The sequence below is a fragment of the Temnothorax americanus genome, unplaced genomic scaffold (genome assembly GCF_048541705.1).
Source record: "Temnothorax americanus isolate GAGA-0224 unplaced genomic scaffold, ASM4854170v1 Scaffold5, whole genome shotgun sequence".
NCBI classification, from domain to species: domain Eukaryota; kingdom Metazoa; phylum Arthropoda; class Insecta; order Hymenoptera; family Formicidae; genus Temnothorax; species Temnothorax americanus.
Window position 1 is genome coordinate 2,743,637 of NW_027509657.1, and position 21,798 is coordinate 2,765,434.

The 21,798-nt window shown below is 38.3% G+C and overlaps 4 protein-coding genes across 7 annotated transcripts in view; 2 read left to right on the forward strand and 2 right to left on the reverse strand.

Moving 5' to 3' along the window:
* Nucleotides 1–21,798, forward strand: part of LOC143904226 (uncharacterized) — a 470,020-nt gene that overhangs the window by 15,072 nt on the left and 433,150 nt on the right. The gene's annotated exons all lie outside the window — the stretch shown is intronic.
* On the reverse strand, nucleotides 231–4,298 carry Nopp140 (nucleolar and coiled-body phosphoprotein 1). Of its 2 annotated transcripts, none has more exons than XM_077417774.1 (4): nucleotides 4,062–4,297; nucleotides 2,282–3,853; nucleotides 1,891–1,977; nucleotides 231–1,026 (listed from the first exon to the last, which is right to left on the reverse strand). In XM_077417774.1, exons 1-4 carry the CDS (start codon nucleotides 4,161–4,163, stop codon nucleotides 871–873), a joined length of 1,917 nt encoding a protein of 638 aa, XP_077273900.1. In that variant the 5' UTR covers nucleotides 4,164–4,297; the 3' UTR covers nucleotides 231–870. The 2 variants fall into 2 exon arrangements, with proteins under 2 accessions (XP_077273900.1, XP_077273899.1); XM_077417773.1 differs by lacking the exon at nucleotides 1,891–1,977 and adding an exon at nucleotides 1,136–1,686 and having other exon boundaries at nucleotides 889–1,026; nucleotides 4,062–4,298.
* Mad2 (mitotic arrest deficient 2) lies at nucleotides 5,090–8,091 on the forward strand. The gene is made up of 3 exons (XM_077418673.1): nucleotides 5,090–5,332; nucleotides 5,408–5,770; nucleotides 5,866–8,091. Exons 1-3 carry the CDS (start codon nucleotides 5,260–5,262, stop codon nucleotides 6,063–6,065), a joined length of 636 nt encoding a protein of 211 aa, XP_077274799.1. The 5' UTR covers nucleotides 5,090–5,259; the 3' UTR covers nucleotides 6,066–8,091.
* Nucleotides 10,993–21,798, reverse strand: part of Vn (membrane-bound neuregulin protein vein) — a 320,017-nt gene continuing 309,211 nt past the window's right edge. The window contains exons 6-9 of one of the 2 annotated variants that reach the window (XR_013258869.1): nucleotides 20,034–20,108; nucleotides 18,874–19,273; nucleotides 14,410–14,627; nucleotides 10,993–13,135 (exon numbers count right to left, since the gene is read on the reverse strand). The gene's annotated coding sequence lies outside the window, so the exon portion shown is untranslated. The remainder of the gene's footprint in view (nucleotides 13,136–14,409; nucleotides 14,628–18,873; nucleotides 19,274–20,033; nucleotides 20,109–21,798) is intronic. The other variant, XR_013258870.1, reaches the window with a different exon arrangement.

The following is a 21,798-nucleotide window of genomic DNA, read 5'->3' on the forward strand; positions in this document are numbered from 1 at the left end:
AAAATCTCAAAAAATAGACAAATAAATATAAAATAAACATATAGTCCATGTTGTTATTAAATAATCAATAATTGTTCTAATTTTTAATGAAGAATAAATAATAAGGTAGATTAATCCGAGCAACATTACTTTATGTAGACGTGACAATCGAGCCAGTATATAAAGGAGCTTTAAAAATAAACTCTGTAAAACTTATTACTATCAAGTGTTTTAAAAAGAACGTATTAGTACTCGTTATAATGCAATTTATATTTAGAAACATATCCTCGTGTTGTTACAGCACTTGCGAGATATCTTCGACAATATTAACAAACTTTCATGACATACACATAGAAAAAAATCGTTGCAAACATCAATAATTGCAAAAATAAGGGGGGGGGGAACACATTTTATCAAGTATATACTGTTTGGTAATAGCGTGTCCAATATAACGTGAATTTTCTCCAGTAACAGCAAATTCGGCTGAACGCTTAATGGTACAGATCAAAAGTACATATAGCTATATATCAACCAGAATTATATAACGTAAACACGTAACTCGATGAGATATTATACACATATTACGCCAAAAAAAATAAGTTAATTTACGTTCGATATTTCACTAGTTTCCACTCTAGTTGCAAGTTCTATTAATTTTAGTTATATACGGTACACGCGGTTTAAATTTATCTGCAATTAATGCAATTATACACCAGTGAACATTTAACCAAACTCGTTACATTTCGTCTTTTCTTTAAAATATTGGACAACAGCTGTCTTATATATTTTGTTATTATATGTATACAGTGTAAAATCAGTACTTAACTAAACTTAACTAATTATTTTACTGATCTAAATATGGTCGTAAGAAAGAATTACGAAGTATAACTGTTAATTGTCGAATTTAATGGAATTAACATGTGTATCTATGTGCCCGCCGCGGTAAGAACCACGCTTCTTCTTTTGCTTCTCATGTCGGAACCTCTTGCCTTTCGTAAATTTCAGCACTTCATTAGCGCGTTCTCCCCACGATCCTCGTGCACCTCTCTGTCGAAGGAAAAAAAATGGTCGTTAAATATCATATCTTTACATTTTTCTTAAAGGTTGAAAGATTAAATCCTTGTAGTAATGTGTGTAATCATGATTTTTCCCTCACCTTTATATACAATCTATTTAATATTAATCGTCAAAAGTGATTTTTTTATTTTGAGGTGGTGCCGAGATGTCGATAGATTTTTTATCGAAACTACCCTTAAAACCTCCTCTACCGCTGTTTTCATTGTTTCCCCACGATTTTCTTGGTCCATCGTTATCCCTATTGTTTCCGCCCCAAGATTTTCTCGGTCCATCGCCATCTCTATTATTTCCGCCCCAAGATTTTCTACCGTCGAAACCATCTCTACCGCCACCTCTACCGCCACCGCGACCGCCCCGGAAACCACCGCGACCACCGCGACCTCCGCGACCACCCCTATCACCGCCGCCGCTCCAACGTCCACCCCTATCACCATCGTTGTTCCAACGTCCACCCCTGTCACCATCGTTGTTCCAACGGCCACCCCGGTCGCCGCCACGTCCGCCCCTAAAACCGCCACGACCACCCTCGTCGCGTCTTCCTTGGTAACCCCCCCTACCGCCTCTAAATCCCCTGAATCCGCCACGTTCCGAATTTTGTTTTTTAAAACTGTTATCGTCTTCATCTTCACCCTAAAACAAAAGAGGAATAGGTCAATCGCCCACATTGAAAATATGCTATTATAAAGCTACTAATTTCTCTTCTTTCTTCTTGCTTTTATTTGCTTTAGATCTTAAAATTTTGATAAACTCGGTGAATGCACGGAAACATGGTCTCAAGCTTTTTATAAAAAGGGCGAGTGACCTACGCCTCTCGGACGGTTTCCGAGCATTTACCTTTGCCTCGAAGGAATTATTAGCCAACTTAGGATCCAATTCGATGTTGTCGCTTTTCACGCGTTGATACGTACGATTTTTCTGTAGCTAAATAAAAATCATACAGATAATAAGAAAGCGTCTCATTATATCATTCTTTGAAAGTAGTAACTACGTTTAATTGTTACTTAAAACATCGCAGTAATGGTTGCATTCAGAAAGCGAGCAAGAGAATGTTTGTTGGATATGTGATCAATGTGATTGCACAAAAGCGTGCAATTTCCAATATTTTTAATGAGCGAACTCAGCTCTTGGCAAGAATATTCCAAATACCTTCATCACGTTGATCACTTTCTATTCAGTTTAGCAACGAATATTTTGAAATTTTATTTTAGACGAAAACATTGCGTACCTTATCTCCATTTAAGCTACTGTTAGCTTTCACAAAGTTGGTATAGTCATTTTTTGCAACTTTTGCTGGTGTTTTTTCCTCATTTTTGTCGGTGTGTTTCCTTTTTTGTCCTTTAGCCGGCGTTTGAACTGTTGGTTTCTCATCGGAGTCGCTGGCATCTGAGTCAGATTCGCTCGAGGATTCTTTCTTGGTAGCTGCTTTGACCGGTGCCTCTGCTGGTGCCTCATCTTCCGAATCCTCTTCGCTAGACGATTCCTGTTTCTTCGATGTTTTACCGATCGCTGGTTTTGTTACTGTCTTTGCCGTTGGTTTCTCTTCTTCATCGGAATCTTCCTCCGAATCCTCACTTGACGAATCTTTCTTCTTTGCAGAACCAGTTTTATCAGCGGCATTTTGTTTAGCGGGAATTGATTTTTTGACAGGAGATTCATCTTCGCTACTTTCTTCGCTCGAGGAAGATTCTTCTTTCTTAGGGGCAGCTGTTGTAGCTGGTTTCTTAGCGGCGGCTGCCAAGACTGGTTTCTTAACAGGCTGTTCTTCCTCGCTGCTATCTTCGTTCGAAGATTCTTTCTTGGTGGTAGACTTTATCGATACTGTTGGTTTTGGCTTTTTCGGTGTAGATTCCTCCTCGTCGCTGCTATCTTCGCTCGATGACGATTCTGATTTTTTAACCTTTTTTGCTGGCGTCGGCTTACTTAGGTTTTGTGCCTTTGAAGCAGCTGCCTTTGACGTAACTGTCTTAGGCTCATCCTCGCTGCTCTCTTCTTCGCTCGAGGAAGATTTATTCTTCTTAGCAAGCTCCTCATTGCTACCCTCGCTCGAAGACATTTTCATGGCAGTTTGTTTTGCCGGCACTGTTGGTTTACCGAAAGCTGGTTTTTGCGGCTTCGATTCCTCCTCGTCGCTGCTGTCTTCGCTCGATGACGATTCCCGTTTTGTAACTGACCGTGCTGTTGTCGGTTTATTCTGTTTTTGTGGTTGTACTTCTATAATTCCAGTAATAGCGCCTTTTGGCGTGGATGTCTGCATCGACGACTGTTTGGTACTTTGTTTTAGCATCAATGGACGAAGAGTGGTAAATAAACTAGACGATGAATCGCTGGAAGATGAATCACTGGATGATTGAACCGCTTTTAAAACTGCTTTTGCTGCTTTCAAGAGAGGGCCAGATTTTGCTTGGTGATTTGTTTTTGGTTCTAGCGAAGCTTTTGTTGGAACTTTTGGTGGTTCCTCATCGTCAGAACTTTCATCAGAACTCTCCTCTTTCTGCGCAACAGGAGCCTTGGCATTTGTAATTCGTTTCTTTGTTGCTTTTTGAGCTTGTTCTTCTTCATCTTCGCTGGAAGAATCCTCCGAAGAAGATTCCGCTACCTTTTTAAGGGGTACTGTTTCTACTATCGATCTTTTGCCGTTAACTTGTGTAACATTTTTTTCAGTTTCCTCTTCACCTTCCGAGCTCGAATCCGAGCTGCTACTCTTATTTTGCGCAACGATCGAGACCTTTTTAGGCGAGTTCTTTTGGAAATACCTAAGTACTTCTATTATCGTCGGACATCCTTTTGATAGGGCCGGCTGAAAGATACAAGCATCGGTAAAGCAATTATTGCCGATTACATGCAATATTTAGGAATTCGCGAGGCGGCAACGGTAAAAAGACACGGCAAAATAATCGAGAGAAATTACGTTGGGCGCGTTGCACACCCACGTGGTTAAGGAGCATGGCGGTGTTCCGGCGCCGCATGCCGCATGGCGCACGGCGTCCGCCACCTCCGCGACTTACCGCTTTTGTCTTCTTTTGGAAGACAGTCGCCAACGATACATCTTTCTTCTTTAAATAGTCGAACACGAGGCCAAGGGCGAACATTTCTTCAACGTTAACCATGATGCCGGATACGCTGGGATACGTATTCCAATCGCAAATGTGAACGAATGCGACGATTGCGACGAACGTCGCTTTCTCTGATCCTCTCGTCTCTCGTGCCGGCCTCTACTCCTCTACTCCACTCCACTGCCACTCGTGGCGTCTCGTGGCTTTTGTGGCGCTGTAGTCGCCCGGTCCGAGTTTGCGTGATGTTAATAGATGAGCTTTCGCGTGACACGTACGCGCCGGAAGAGATTGACCAATCCACATGTCTAACGTAAAATGATGTAACAATATGGCGTCTTCTGCGTTAACACGCGATTGGTCTTTTCTCTGTGAACAGCGGGGGTCGATTGGGTGTTTTGAAATGAGGTGAAAATTACAAAAGTGAGGAAGTTCACTAGCGTATCTACGATTTCATTTGTCGAAATCTAGTAAAATTTGTTCACTTTTGTAATTTTCACTTTGTTTCAAGATACACAATTGACCCCCAGACTCCAGACGTTGGAGTGCATTCATTCCGTTTCACACGCACGACTACTACATTTTATTTTCTACAAGCTACAATTTATAAAAAACCTTTTTTAGATATAATTAGATTAGAAATTGTTGTCCCTACGCTCTCAGGACATTTTTAAACTTCAGCAATAATTTTGTCATAAATATAAAAATTACATGTTCTAGATTCTAGAAGTTTTAACATGTGAAAAATGTGAAGTACATACACGCTGGTTCGCCGAACACGTAACCATACAAATGGTACAAACGTCGTCACGTGATCCGTTTTTGCTGCGTTCCCACTATACGCGTCGTGACGCGACGCGCGACGCGTATAGTGGAAAGTGGGAACGCAGCTTAAACGCAATCGCCAATCGCTAGTGTGATACGGGCATAACGCGCTTTTCTTTCGAGCACTTTCGAGTCGCGCCGGTGCCGCGGCGCCGGTCGCGCGACGCGACAGACGAACGTTCTGGCGCGCTCTCGCGTGATTGGTCGCTGGTCGCTTACCAGACCAGCCGTTTATTTTCAAATTCGTAACCCGGCATCCGGCGTCCGGCGTCCGCGTGATTCTGCCACTTTGATCTCCCGGTGAACTGTGATCCGATCGTTCCGCAGTATGACAGAGGCGCAGCAAAGGGCCAAGTGCATTACTCTGAAAGGTTCCGCCGAGTTGGTTACGCAATACCTGCGTAAGTACGATTTCGTGAGTCGAATTCAGGTTTTTAGGTACGTCTAACCTCTTTCTGATTGTCACTTTGTTGCAGTCTATGGGGTCAATAGTATACTCTATCAAAGAGGAATATATCCGCCGGAGACGTTTCAACCCTCCGAGCATTTCGGTCTGTTCATCTTCACGTCCACGGACGAGAAGATCACGTCCTTCCTGAATACCGTGCTGGGACAGATCCAAGAGTGGCTTGTCCAGCGTAAGGTGCGCAAGATCACGCTCGTCATAACGAATGTCAATACGAAGGAGGTGCTGGAGAAGTGGGACTTTAAGGTCGACTACGAGGACCAGAAAGAGAACGGAACGGACGGCAGCGGCAAGGCCGATCTGCCTGAAGTAGGGACTAAGGATGTGAAAACTATACAGAAGGAGATACGTGAAGTGATACGTCAGATCACAGGTAGCGTCCAATATGATTTTGAACAAAATGCTGCAGTGCTTCTATTTAGGTTCGTTCATACACATTCAGGTCATAATACAAAGTATTTTTTGCAGGTACAGTGAGCTTTCTGCCGCTCTTGGATTGCCTGTGTTCCTTCGATATACTTACATACACGGTACCGGACTGTAATATTCCCAATCAGTGGGACGAGACTCAGCCAGTTTTTATTGCAAACAGTCAAGAGGTACAACTTAGATCATTCTCAACTTCTTTACATAAAATGGATACTGTAGTCAGTTATAAAAATACGTGAGCCTAAGTGTTTGCCTTTTTGCATATAACAATTGTAAATACAAACTCCATTTTATGTCAGTTGTGTATGTATCAATCACCATTACCAAAGACTGCTCTATTAATTGTTACTCCATAGAAACTGGTGGTTGAATCGCATAGCGATACTCTTTTACAATCTATATATGACAGTCATAAGATTTTAATTAATATAATACTTACAACTAACATGTCAGTTATTCTCAACGTATTTTGTACGAATATATTTTTTTAAACAAGAAGCCAACAGATCTTTTAAATGTGAGTAGAGTACCCAGAAGAAAGTACAAGTGAACATATTTAAGTACTATTTAATTTAGATATTTTGACGAATATAAATTTAAAAAATTAAGTAGGTATTAAAAGGTATTAAAATATAAATCAATTCTAATTTCTACTTTTTTTTTACTACTTTAAAACTTTAGTTATAAATGTAGGTCTAAAGCTTACTTTTGTATGAAAGAAAAGATGAGGGTCACAGGAATAAAAAGGGTAAGGGAAACACATGGAACACTGACAAGAGAATCTTGGCAGATTTTATTAAAACATAATTGACCGTTACATTTAAACACAAGAGTTACAACATTTGCTTACTTGGCAAAGCATGAGAGATACGACTAGAATAAAGTATTTTCGCTTGTCGACGCTTTATAATAATCACCTAACGCTAGCGTCTTCCAGCATAAAGCTTCTCTCACGTGAAATCTCGACGCTGATACTAGTCTCAATCATTTCCTAACAATTCCTCGCGTTATGTTCCATCTCTAAAGCATCCTAAATGAAATGTATAATCGAAAAAATAATTCGAAGGTTCAGCGTCATGCTCTTTTAATTCAGATAAATCATATTTTACGAACCTACCCATAAATCCAAGTATTCGATTATAATCTGCCTCACTTGGATAGAAACAAAATTCAGTAATAAAATTTGTGCCTTACACACGCTATATCATTTGTCCGCGATGCCCAGTAATCGGCACTCGATCCTCGATGACAAATCTAAATGAATGAATACTTGCGTTTTATTCGAATAACCGCTACATGCTTTGGAAGTTTCATATTTGTATGGAATAAACCCTGTAAAGAGTCTAAAGCAATCTTAAAATAAATTATCAAAAAATTAATAAAATTTATTGTAGGAATTGTTATGAAGATGTTACGAAGAATGAGCATTTTATTTTTGTATCTTGATACTTTATTATTGTAAGTATCCAAGTTGTATATTTTTTTTGTATATCTGACCATTTTAGATAATTAATCTGCCACATTATTTTTGGATAAACTAGTTATATTTAAATCAAAATTTCTATGTACATTTCAACCTACTCAATCGGAGAAATATTTCAATTTTTTTTCTTGTTCTCTCTATGTTTTACATTGCAATCTGCAGTTGTAAACTCGTGTTCCATTTTGCGTAATAATTAAAGGTAGTAAATAAAATCTGTTTTTTTTAGCGTAGGGAGTCAATAGTTTTCAGATAGAGAGCGTAACATTTTTATTGCGTACTATTCATTAGGCGATTATCGTAAAATGGCGTTATTCTCTTCAAAGAGTAGCCAATTATTGGAATAAAAGAGTATCACTTCTTTCATTTATATCTGCCACTGTTCCGAGCGCATTTCGTCGAAGGAGGTTGTTTCGGGAAACATCGATGGCGACCTATACTTTTATTAGTAATTCGCCGTTACGTCTCCCTTATAATAATTTCGCTATTAACGTTAATATTTCGTGCTGCTAGAATTAGCCATATTATTAATAGTGCGTAGTCTTTTTGCTATAAAGACTATCGCGGAACGCAAACGTCCGATTCTCGTCCGCTTGGCTCGTTTTTTTGAGACATAACGGTACTTTTGAGAAAATAGTTTCGAGCATTCAAGATTGTAAAAAATATCCCGGACCTTTGATGCACTTTTACGTACGTTTCAAATTTCAAGGATCTTTTTTTACAAATATCGAGTATTTTGTATTTATGCGAATTTGTATATTTATGCGAATTACATTAATAAATTACATTAACACGTGTTCTTCAGAAATTTTCCGAAACGTCAATGAATATTTCCGCGATTTATCGTAGCAGTAATATTCTGCGGTAACTAATATAACCGGTATCAATTTTTTCCAACTTTTTTGATAAGAAAATTGATGAAATTTGATGAAATTAGTGGAATGTTCGGCGAACAGTATTCGTGGAATTTTACACATACTGCAAGAGATGACTAGTTGCTAACGTCGCCGTTTCGCGAATATGACCGCGTATAATTAGATGTTTGTAAGATTTTTTTACTCGAAATATTCTGTTTCTCATCAAAAGCACGTGATTTATGCCAAAGTCGGACATTACATTCTCCGCATCCAAGCCATACGCTCTTTAAATGTGTCCTACACTAGTTTTGCTCTGCATTCGTTTTTTTAGCTCACACACTGCGAAAGCTGCTGGAGATACGCTGCAGTTTTACAAACGTGTTTATCCCGCTGGTTCGCAACACCGTAAGATAATGGAGTTTGCTGGGTCGTAAATTATTTAAAGTTCTCTCGCGATGTAAATTAGGAAAATGGAAATTGTTGTTAGAAAAAGCTAGTTGAAAAAGAGATTGAAACATGGGTTTTTATAATACTGAGCACTGGAATCGGATATTACATGCAAGTTATAAATTTTTAATGCACGCAGAACTGTGCGTATGATGCTGATTGAGATTGATTTTAAGTTTTAAAATGTGATAAGGCAATAATAATTCTAAAATTTTCAATTATTGAAATGCAATTTTGTCGTTAATATTTTACAAGTAACAATAACAACACTTAATCAGATATAACAATTGCACGACAATAAAAATTTGTCCCTTTTCAATTCGTTTATATCTTTTTTCGTATTGTGTTCTGTAATTTTTAACGGATCGCGACAAACATTTTCTTTAGTCGCAATCTATACGGTGTAGCGGAGCAGCATTGATTTTCAGTAACATTATGCGGTAATTCTTCTTTAAATACCGTAGAAACGGGTTTCTAGTAAAAACATTGAAAAATAAACAACGCGAAATAATATACAATATTTTACAGTAGCGCTTAGTATACCAGTGATTGGGCATCGTTCGCGCGAAACGGTGATTCGCGTTAATCAAGATTCGCGAAAGTGTCGTCGATCGGACCGTTCAATCGTGTCACGAGCCTCCGTATATATAATCGCGCGGATGCAATTCGCGGAGATCCTTACGATCGTTATCACGATCGAACGTTCATGGATCGAGAGGGCAGAAATCACAAGCGCCATCGGTAAAGTATACTAATACCGGCTACGATAATGGATAAAGTAAACGTCCCATCGTTAATTAATCGCCGACGTGACGGACGCAACGTATATGCTCAACCACCGTTCCGCGGTCCCATCCACTTCTCGTGGACCGAGAATCGATTCTTCTTACAATGTAAAATCGCGTTCGATCGCGACGCGGCGTCTCCGCGCGAGGCGTGCACAAAACGGCACGCCCCGAATTGTCATTTTATTTATACACCTCTACTTACTTAATTTTAACTTGGACTAACGCTATATTTCGATTTACGATCGTTCCTCTTTCTTTTATGCGTAAAATATCATAAAATACATTCTTTCTTTTTGTTCACTATTCGCGGACTCGCCGTTTCGTCACGGTAATTGCGCATTTGAACTGAGTTACGATATTAAGCGAGCAAATTGAAGAATTTTCATTGCGGCCATGTCAGTTAAATGTCGATAAGTGAATAAAAATAGCGTTCATCAATATATACATAATATTATATATCTCCTTAGTATATATATTAGTTGATTACGAAAATGGCAAAAAAATCGCTTTACATTTCTTTATCATGTGCCATTTTTAAACGGTATTTTAACGTCATATTCTACATAATTATAGATAATATATAATAATATTATAACAATTTAACATTTTTGTTAAATTATATAGAATTATATAGGAAAAGTACTTTTAAAAGGGAGTCTAATGCCAGGTTTTCTCTATCATTTCCGCTGCTGTAAAATCGAAACTCGCTCGTTGATGTCGCGAAATACCGTTTATTACGGCCAGTCTCGCGATGACTCACGATGACTTTCATACAAATCGTTCGATAGGTACGAGCGACGAAACGGATTCTCAACGAAAAAGCACGGCGGCACTAGTAAGCTTGCACGGACATCATACGCTACGACGATCTCTCTTCTCACTCGAGAGTCTTTCTTCTTTTATAGCTAGAGTCGTAAAGTATACTTTCCGCTTCTCATCACGTGAGAACGGCTCGGAACACTCTGCTCGCTTTGTTCGCCCACAAAACTACCTATACGTAATCGTGTATGTTCTTAAAATGTAAAAAGTTAGCGCGTGCGTCCACTCTCGTCAATGGAAATGCGAAACATCCTCTCGATACGACTATCATCGTCAGCAAATAGCATAAAAGATTTTTGGATTTATTGAAAGCGTCTTTGTAAGTTTGTTCTCGAAGTATCGAAACGTTTAATATATAATAATTTTGGGACGGCGGTTTACATGGACAAATTTAACATAATAAAAACAGAGTAATTTAGATAATTTATAATAATAAATTGATTGTTAAAAGTGATTCATGAAATTTAAGAATTTTTATCCACTTATGCGATAAGATGTTTTTATAATTTGATACTAAAAAGATATGTCAGAAAATTTATCAAGATATTTCTGATTCGTAAACTATAGGATCTTTTTGATATCAATATGCACTTACATTTTTTTTTAAATAAATTTATCAATATGCAACATTTATCTATAAAGTCAAATCATTAAACAATGCGATGAAGACGTAATTATCGTAATTTAATGATATTTTTATTCTTGCTCTGTTTTTCGCTATTATGATTTGTTACAATAACGATGAAACGCAATTACTTGTTCTTTTTGGCCGCGGAAGCTATTCTTACGCCAATATTAATTGCGAGTTTCGTTAATTAAAGTACATCTGATTTCATCGTCAAACAGTGACGACATAATTGTGTTGAACGTAGTATATAGAAACGACGTTCTCGCATAGTTTCATCATCGTCGTCTTCTGTTACTTAAACTTTCGTGTTTTTTTCGCTCTGTAAGCGGAAAATAGAAAAGACGGATCGACGTATGGAGCTTGCTCGGTGTTTCGATCGCTCGAGAGTTGACGCACTGCGCCGGACGCCTAAAAAGAGGGTACGGGGGATTACTTTGTACAATAGGAGTGCCCTGAACGCGTCGTTGAGGCCGGATTTCTTTTCGGCGAAATCTCTTCGGGAGTCGCAGAACGTTTTTTCGCGGTTGGCTAGATCCTTTCTTAGCATACAAAACGGTTGCGACGTATATCTTCCGGGCTGTATACAAATTTTTCAGCTGACCGTTTTATTATTTTTATGAGCCAGCGATTTTAGTATCTTCACGATTTTAGTACCTTCTTACTTGAAACTTGATTTACGTCTGTACTTTGAATCCCAAAGTTAGCATAATGCAGCTGAGGAAGATGGTTTAAAATGTTAAGAGATAATTAAAATATGTTGGAAGATAATTAAAAATGTCTAATATTGTAATTGAAATGAAAAGAAAATATGTAATGTGGAGATAATGAAAACATCCTATTCATATAAGTACACGCATGTATAACAAAAGTGTCCAAACTTTCAGTGTTTTTTCTTGTAAGTTATACGAACTGTAAGTTCATGTATAAAGAATATACTGTTTTTAAAGTAAAAAGTTTATAAAGTAAATACGAAATAAATGTTGGAGAAAGTGTATATAAATTATGTTAAATTGAAAATTTAACATAATAAAAGAAGAAAAAATCTTTCTCTCTAATTTTACTTAGGAAAAATATTACAGACGCGAAGTAAAAATTATAGAAAACAAAAGTATATCTTAATTATTAATAGAAATGTCAAGTTTAGTGTTGTCAAAAATAGCTTAATTATAAGTTTATGTAAATCTCAATTTGTTTTTATGAACGACGTGTAATTAACGATATGATATTTACTATATCGTTTTGTGTTATCAACCAAGTCAGGTGTATAGTTAAAATTTCACTGGTTTACGTGATCGTAGGACATTCTGTTAATTAAAGCTGCATCCTGTCTGCGGAAGCTGAAAATTTCGCGTTATGCGTTATTTGGTGCCCGAAAGATACCGCAATCCTTCCTGCGTAAAGCTCTGATCCCGAAAATCCTATTACGGTACTCGGGATCATCCTCACGAGTCCCTCTTCCTGCAATCCCGTAAAATGATATCACGACATCCCCGTGGTACTACGTCGATCTGAGCGTGCCCTATGGTATGGTTTTACGACGGCTTTCCTCTCTTATTCCGCTTTCCTTGTGCAAATCCCACCGGAAACGAGCGTTACGAGAACCTTTGACACACCTTTCTTGTCCTACCAGAAATCAGGAGGGCACTTTCGTCCCTCGATTTCGTTCCTCGTTTCGACGTTGACTTTAAATCGATTGTTTTCGTGGAAGAAAATAGTATTAGCAAATTGTGTAATGTTGCCATTTTTTTTACTGAAGGTTGCAAATTTGATATAATCTTGATTGAAAAATTGCTGTTTCATCGAATTCTTTTTGAAATCATGGTTTACTAAGAAATATATGAACCTCGATATGAATGAACTAAGAAATAACACAGGATATTTTGACAGTCATTAGACGTATTAGAATACTAATATAAAATATTAGATGACCGACAGGATTGATTTAGTAGAAAATGCATACTTAATGGGTAAATCTTCAATGATTAGAATTCGTTGATGTAACAATGTACATCTATAATCAATATGTACTCACGGTGTTTATAAGAAGCTAACTATTATAATGTCTCCACGGAAACAACCAGAGTGCAATGGATTATAAGTAGCAGCGAGTTCGTAATATCCTCTTCCATGTTCATTCGCGTGTTCATTATCGTGTCTCATGATTTTTTCCCGTCGAACGGAGGAAGTTTTCTTGCAGATGAGGTGGCAAGGTGCGTCGTTTGAAGTTTTCTAATCCCATTCGTGGGAGGGGTTGGTTTCTTCTGGGCAGCGTACGAGTACTTGATGCGATCTGTAAGCAAACGGTAAGAATTGTTCAGCACGAACATTTTGTGAAATAAAATGTGTTTGGAAGCAAAAAAATATCGTCTTGATTCTTCGATCATTCTCGTCCGTCGTCGTCCATTTGTTATCCTATCTCAATCCCCAAGAAGATAAATAGGACCAATTTTCTTAATCTCAATATATCATACGAAATATTTATGTTGGACGTTACCTTGAAAACTATGTGATAGGCAATCAACGTGATATGCAGGAATGCAGTGATAAAAATTAAAAATGCGGAAAAATATACTCTTGATATCGGTTAGTTATAGTCGAAATTTGCCGTTATCGGAGTTCGACAATCTCAGCGGTTCGGTTAGCGTGTGCAAAGCCGGGGAAAAAGAAGCGGAAGAATACGATACAGTTTTCCACGAAACTTTTCTCTCTCGTGCCGTGATATCCGCAATATCGTTTCGATACGGTTGTTGCTCGCGGTACCACGGGATAATGGGAAAGCATCGAGAGACCAAAAGGCTTCCCTCAATGCCCCTTTCGTGCCTCTCACGTCCGTGTCTGTGCTCTACCCTCTGTGCGTTGCCGCGTTGCCCTCTTTCTGTCTTTCTCACGGAGGCCGGTATAGTATAATAGAACATCTCTCGTGCCGTCTTCTTCATTTTCACTCTCGTTGTTCGACAAACGAGCGGCCGTAACGGCGGATAATGGAATCGACGTGCTCGACGATAGTTTATTCCGTCTTTACTTTGACGAATAATGGTGGGAGCATTCGAATGGAAATTCCGTTTTAACCTTCTCGCGTGCTGGTTATTTTTACAAACGTGCTTCAAGTATCTAATCATTCTAATCGATTAAACGCGATCGATATCTAGTTGCCGATAAGCTCGGTTATTCATGAGAAAAACTTTCGTATTGATAAATCATATAACACGCGATTGTATCTGCTTGTACTAACGTTGTAACGTTGAATCAACAATAGTCAGTTATTTGATTTTTTCGTAAAAATTTAGTTTGTCTTTTTTGTGAAATTTTTGAATTAGGTCATTGCTGTAGGTTGTATAATATTAGTAAAAAAAAAACCTAGAGAAAATTTCAGTTTGTAACAAATTCCGGGAATTCGACCGGAAGTTAAAATATTTTAATTTTAACTTACTTTTCCCGAAAAGTAGGATATTTTGATTTTTGTCTTCTTTATTCCGTTATTGATTGCGTCTCTGTGATTGCTTTTGGCCAAACTTTCTCCTTTGAACAGAGTCGTAATTAACATATCACCGTCCTTGTCCTTACCTTTTTCGCGATCCAGGACGAAGAGCTCCGGACGCAGAGTTAAAACTTTCCGCCGTATCTCTTCCTCCGGATCTTTTTGTCCTACGGGAAAGGACGCTCAGTGCGACGGTTTCCGTGAGGGTTCGCTAGCTGGCGAAATTTCGACTCACGACGGTCCAGGATGCGATGTGTGTGAGGATGACGTTGGTCGGCGGTTCGCTTCGTCTCCTGAGGCTCTCCTGCGGCAGGAAGTGGTGGACTAAATTATTCCTGTAGCACGAAAGGTGCCGCTAATGCCGTCGGCTCTTTCCGGCCTAATTAACCCGGGACCGTTAAGTTTATCTATGAGCATCGGAGTCGCCGGTCTCCTCCGAGGAAACTATTAGATTGGGGGAAAGCGAAGAGGGGTGTAGAGTTCGCTTTTGCTGAGAGCTAAACACTGAATGATTAAGTTCGAATGGGAGAATAGCCATTAAATCTATCTAGGCATCAGATGCTTCTCCTTGATTATAGATGACGACCAAACTAGGAACAATAGATATTATTTTAATATAGCGAGGCACTATGATATCTTATTGTAAGATGTAAACTTCCGAAAATAAATAAGTTACAATATAGATAAAAACTGTTATATAATATATAAAATTTTGGCAACGATAGAATTGCTATTATTTAATGATAGAAGGCTGCGAATCTTCTCTCCATTTTTTTAGAGCAATATTTTATAGATGTCCAAGTTCACTGTCTTTCAATTCTTTGCGTCATGCTTTTCGAAAGAGAAAGAGTTTAATTGAGATTAGCGTAGTTAACGAACCAGTATCTTGGGAAGAATTAACCTCTGGAAAATGATTCGGTTGTTGTGAATTTAATTAACCGTTTTCACGATTATTTAATCAAGGTAATCAAGTCTTTCTAAAATGACTTCTTGACGATATTTACTTCGATCGTTTTTTGTTTTCTGTTTTCTCGAACTCGCAAATTGTTGTTGAAAATTGCTAAGGCACATTCGCATTACAAGCAGTTAGAATTAGGTAATAGATGCGATTTGCGGATTCGGTTTTGTCAAGTACCTCTAGCGACGATAATGGGTCTTTTAATTAGAACGGGCCATTAAGCTTATCCACGATCGTCGAGTTCGGTTCTTGCGTCGGTTGACGTCGGAAGGACCGTTTTATTGACAAATCCTCGAATTTTAATCAGCCAGACAGTGAACAATCTGAAGAGTAAAGATGAAGATTGAAAATTACTTATTTGGCAATCACGTCCGAGTTGATTTTAAAGTTCATGGAAGATAAGCATTTTATCCAAATTTGACTCAACTTGAATTATTTAAAGAATATCAGTATTATTACTGAAACAACAAATTCTATAATTATCTTTCATTTTTATTGAATCATAAAAGTATTGTTTCAAAGTTTAAAATAACCAGAGTATTACACTTACGTAAAAGAATTTTAAACAAATCTGCGATTATGTCAATATACATATCTATATATATTGCTTTTAGAATTAAGGATAAGTCAACGCAAAGAATTCATACGTTTATTATAACCATTATTCTATCCGATAGACACTTTGATCAATAAGAGTTCGATAAAATGTCATCGATCAGCTATAGCTATGTAAAATTCCGACTGGACATGCACGTAGTTGAGGATCATCGGCAAATTATTCGGCCGTCATCGTCTCGCCAGCGAGAACCCGGTCGGCGATAATTGATGAAATGAATCACGTTGACATCGACGGTGATCGTTAGCAATGAGCGAGAGAACACGAACCGCGAGCTATCGTTAATCACCGAGCCTGACATATCCGAACCATCGTTTGTTACTTTTGGGAAAGTTGTGCGGTCGCACGACACTCCGACGCGGATTATCGATTCTATGGGACAACGTCGGTTGACTTGGAGTTAATTAAAAATTAATATATTATAATTGTCGCGTTTGGGACAAAGATTTTTCAATTTGTTCGTGCTATCGAATTTATTGACAGAAACAATAAAACATTTTAGACGCACGTAACAGCCATAGATGATATAGTATGATTATTCTTCGATGACATGAAATAAAATAAGAACAAGCCATTAAACAATTATTTAAACACATTTTCTACATAGCGTGCGATGCTTTTATGATATTCCTTAATTTTGATTTCTATGATCTTGTCAGTTTACTTTAAACGTATAAGATATTTGTTATTTGTGTAAATCTATATACGATATTTCTCCCGAGAAAAAACAGTTCCGTCTTTGTCGTTAGAAATAAGTGAATTATTCATTACATGAAAGCAAAATTCTCCCTCATTAAAAAGATAAGATAATTATCACGATGAAGATATACAGAAAGAAATCTTGGATATATTCAAAAATTTTTATAGACATCCGGATATCGTGATCATATAATTTGCATTCTTTTTTAAATATATTGTGCTGTAATCAGCATCGCCTCATATCTGTCTTCAGAGCATTTTATTGCTCGTTTAAACTATATATCCGTTTATTGATTAAATTATTAACGACCTTTGCTTTCGGCGAAGTTTCTGGCTGGTCTAACGGACATGGTAACCAGCACTTGTACTGTGTCTCAAGGCTCTCTCTCTCTCTCTCGTCTTATCCCGGAAGTTAACAACTATCGGCTTTGTAACCGTGCTTAAGTTAACGTGAGTTTCGCGCGCGCGTTGAATAGTTTGCAAGTCCATTACAGACGCATTAAGATTATATATACATATATCTGTATATCCATGTACATGTCTGAATGCTCATCTAACGTTCCTTCTATTCAGCTACGAAGAGACACGTGATACGTGTGCGATCACTTCGAGGCATGGCATAGTTGACTAGCAAAGCTAACGTTTCGATGTGCGATAACAACGCTGTCGCGTTATCTTAAAGTTACCTTCGCCAATATTAGTGAATTCTAATCGCAGTTTAACTAATTTCTCACCCCTATTTTTACATCATACTAGATATTATGTTGAATATAATTAATTCAAGACTAAGACAGACATTCTTACATATAATACAAGTGCGAGTAAAATAGTACGCGTTATCAATTTTGCACTGTCGACAGAAGACGAACAAAATGTCGATAGCGGGAAAAAACTTTTTGCCCGACGTTCGTTCCGCCGCGAGATTCGTATTTTTCTTCTTAATATACGGGCATCCGGTCGTGTATCTCCGTGGCCGGCTACGCGGAGTACCTCTTATACGCGAAGCGTTTATGCGACGTGCGTTTCAAGGATACGTAGTCGGTGCTTTTCCGCAAAGAGCTTTCGGCATCGCGCGAGGACTGCTACGAGCTTACCAAAGAGCTCCGCAGAGACATCCGGCTCGCTCGTATACCCACAGGTCTCTTTTCTTACCGCGCGTAGTTTTCAGCTTTTACCCTTTGGCTTTCTTTTTACGTGCTTTTTCTTTACGAAAAACGGTCAGCCGTATCGTTTCCGCCCGACGTAGCGCCGTCTAAGGACACCGGGGAGCACTGGACGTTATTGCGTGAGATATATAGTTACATATATGTATGTTCTCTGAGTACATACGTACTTTCTTTGAACAGTTATCGATATTCGATTGTGATTCTCTCAAGGGTTTGGTAGACGTAAGAGCGTGTTCGAAGGAACGTAAGATAACGCGAATTGTAAGAAGAGCGAGGATCAAAACTTCGTTTCCCTTATTTTTCTTCGCAATCCGGCGATATCTCGTGAGTATTAAAGCGTTCACATGAATTACGGTGAACCCGAAAGAGATATATAATTATAGACGAAAATACTCCCATAAGCCAGATAGCTAGGTCGTATACACGAAATTTACTCTTGACGCAGCCACGAACGGCAATGAAGATCATTTTCGTCGAGTCGCGCAACTTCAACTTTGAACACGGCACGTGACTCGTGTCGCAAGGACTCAGCTACCCTTCGCCAGGACGATAAATCATTCGGGGGAACCCATTGAACCCCTTTATATCGGCGCGCCGCGAAAGCAGCTCCGTCTTCCTCTGTTCATCAGCAGGGTGACGTGGCTGTTGCGGCAACTTTTTGCTGTCGTGCACAGAGTGTCGCGAGACCACCGCGTGTTCTTTTAACGATAGATAATAGAAGGAAAACTAAGAAGAATGGGGGCTATTTTAATGTCGGGACAATAATTGATTTTTTTAAATTTAAATTAATCAAGTATTAAATTAATTTTGATTCGATTTTAATTATTCAACATTGTGAATTAAAGAGCTTTGGCATAGAGAACCTTAAGGAGATACAAATAAAACTTAATTTTTCATTAGATTTCAACTTAAATTTATATTTTAACACAAATTCAATACAAGATTTACTCGTCGAGATATTTAATACTGAAAATTAGAAATTTGTGAGATATTTTCTACTCCTTGTTAGTAATTAAAAGGTCACGCTATGTGAGACACCCCGTTTGATGTGAAATACGAAAATCTCACGGAGGTTTCTCGCGAAATCAATGGTAATAAAGTTGCATCTTACCTTTGAAAAACGATGATATTTTCTGCTGGTGGCTGCCATCGTCGTCTCGAAGCAAATTGATGTCGAGTGGATGACGGTAGACAGCAAACGAAACGTAGAATAACGATAAAGGTAAAGAATGACGGATAGAAGGAAGACGGTTCGAGGGAGCGAAATTGGAAAAAAGTGACGGTGGGCGAGCAGCGTCGAATGCTCGAGACGATTACGCGAATCAGTGGACGATATTAGTAATATGGTAAAGGGTGGAACGCGAGAAGGCGCGCTTCAGGAAGAGAGCCCGAGAAGAGCGCGAAGGGCGAAGTCGCGGATGCAGGAATCTGTATGGGAATAGGGAGCGAGGGGCGGGCGGATGGGTGAGGCTACAACAAAACAAAACACGATGAATGTCCCGATGTGCAAGCTGCAAGCAGAAAGAACGCCAACGAAGATCGATGGTTAGTTTTCCTCTCATTGGTGTCACGCGCGCGCGCTGAATTATCTAGATGAATGTGCCCGGACGGATCGGCATCGTTCGCGGATTCACGCTTCGGGGTAATCGCTAAATATTTCGAAATCAGTGGCGAATACATGGATGCCGCGGGCGCTTCGCTGTGCGCTGAGGGGTTTGTTTATTGTTGGAGCGCGTTAGTTCATTGACAGTCTCGCATTTTGTTTTCGAGATAATTCGCGCACTCGAGGCAGATCGTGGATGGTAAAAATCAATTCTATATTAATCGTAAAACATTTATAAAACGTTAAGCTCAGCGCGTATACACGAGGATTGTCTAATAAATGGACGATATAATAGCTCTATTAAAATGATAAAATTAATAGTCTTTACAAAATCGCAATGTTTGTTTCAAACATCCATTTAATAACCATAAAAAGATGATTTACTTTTCGGAAGGAAAACTCGCATGACATAATTATTCTATATAGGAATGTATAAAATAACAAAAATCATTGAATTATATTGAAGAATCATTGGATTTTTCAATTTATCGAAGAATTTCTCGAGTATTCTGATGGTTTGATTTTAATGAGTTTTGATATATTCTTTGAGTCCGACTAAATTTAAAATTAAAATTAATTTTTAACATAATTTTTGAATTAATATTGCGAAATACTTTTATCAATTGCACGAATTATTTATAATGAATTATGGAAATACATTAATTTACCTTGACAGTGCCGCTAGATGCGCTAGAAGCGGGCGAGCGTCACGTCCTCGGCGAACGAAGAGAACTTATCCATATCTTGAGTGCAAGCAGGAAAAGAAAGTAGTTCTTCATTAAGTACTTCATATGATTTAAATGTCTCTTTTGCGAATCTCAAAAAGTAACTGAGATACCAAGATTAATCCTTTCGCGCACAATAGTCATTATTAGGTAAAGGTATATTTCCTTTGTTTGCGACATGCAAATACATAGTTTTTACATTTTAATATTATCGCATTAATTTATATGCAATTGAAATGAATCTCTATGATTATTACGGTACAATGCAAAACGATGCAGAACAGTTTCTATTCTACTACTTTGTTCGAATTAAATCGATCAATAGCTAAAGGGCCGTATTGTCGTAATTTATACGATTTTCAATGGGTCGAAAAAATTTATGCGCTTTCGAAAGCACGAGCTTCTCATCCTCGTACTACACCGACTGCCCGACCCTACGGGCTCTTCAAGGCTCTTCACCGACCCTGAAGAAGAACGTGAGGGGAAACGGTCACAGTTCTATTCCTGTCGCCCGTGAATCATTTCGCTTGCACCTATCTCGTCTAACGCGTGTAAGGCCCTTATACGGCTACGTCGAAAGGTGCACGACCTCGATAATATGTGCTTTTAACGATATGATTTCATAAACGGACTACTTGGAGCTAAATCTTTTTTTTTTCACTCTCTATCTACTTTAATGTTACTTGCACGAACGGTGTAGCGTTGCGTTTATAAAAAAGAAATTAAAAATGATTATTTTTATAATCGCGATTAAATATTTATAGCTATTACCAATCTTTTTCCACATAAATAAAAATACTTTTAGACGAGTGCGTATATTGAAGCACTATAAGAATGCGATTAGAGAAATATATTTTAGTTGTAAATAATTTTAGTTCGATATAAAAGATAATTTTTACTCATGTTTATAATTAATAGCATAATTTAAGTTACACAATTCTGGCGAAAAAAAACGAAAAAATTCTGGAATTGAAATACGATAACTGGCATTAAGTCGCGCAGTGAATGTTTCTTCTTGAGCAACGCTATATTCGATTACTTGTGATATTCCCTGACGGGACTATTATTATTAAGTCAATTTTGCTATAAGCACGACTCGAAGGTATCCCCCGACGTTTGATTCGTTAAACAGCAAGGAATTCGATGGGTACTGTTGTATATAGTTTCTGATTAAATGAGCACTGTGGCGGAATTTCGCTGATACGCCGCATTGTCCTGACGTGCCAATTATCATGGCTACGTAGCAACGACGTACTTACTGACGGCGAAATATAGCCGGGGAAACGCGAAATGGAGAATTCTCCATAGAACTTTAACATTCAATAAACTTGCGGATAATAGCGCGGCGATACCGGTATTGTAGCGCCGTAGTCAGCTTGACCGCTATTAGTGTCCTTTCGCGAATTTGTGCACCGTCCTGGCTTTACCGTGTTAGGATTCATGTGTTTAGTCCGAAAAGTGGAAGGGTTGTGCCGAGAACCGCGTTCAGGTGTATTACTTTTGGTGCTTTACCGTATCGCAACGGAAAAGCAATAGAACGTAGATATTATTTGATTTCTTTTCTTCGATGAGATAAACTTTTCGGACAAATCTCAGAAAATGGCTTTTTATATCTCAGAAGCTGGGAAATTCAGAAAATTTTAATAAAATTACTGAAAACATATGATTTTCGACTTTGTCTTAATATCAATATGATACTGACTTAAAT

Bases quoted from the DNA above. Each gene is read 5' to 3' on its own strand.
- Nopp140 (XM_077417773.1), bottom strand. From the start codon at position 4,163: ATGGTTAACGTTGAAGAAATGTTCGCCCTTGGCCTCGTGTTCGACTAT. The intron at 3,854-4,061 runs GTAAGTCGCGGA...TGTATCTTTCAG, and splicing joins TCCAAAAGAAGACAAAAGCG to CCGGCCCTATCAAAAGGATG. The intron at 1,687-2,281 runs GTACGCAATGTT...CTTTTGTTTTAG, and splicing joins GTAGCTTAAATGGAGATAAG to GGTGAAGATGAAGACGATAA.
- Mad2 (XM_077418673.1), top strand. From the start codon at position 5,260: ATGACAGAGGCGCAGCAAAGGGCCAAGTGCATTACTCTGAAAGGTTCC. The intron at 5,333-5,407 runs GTAAGTACGATT...ACTTTGTTGCAG, and splicing joins GTTGGTTACGCAATACCTGC to TCTATGGGGTCAATAGTATA. The intron at 5,771-5,865 runs GTAGCGTCCAAT...TATTTTTTGCAG, and splicing joins AGTGATACGTCAGATCACAG to GTACAGTGAGCTTTCTGCCG.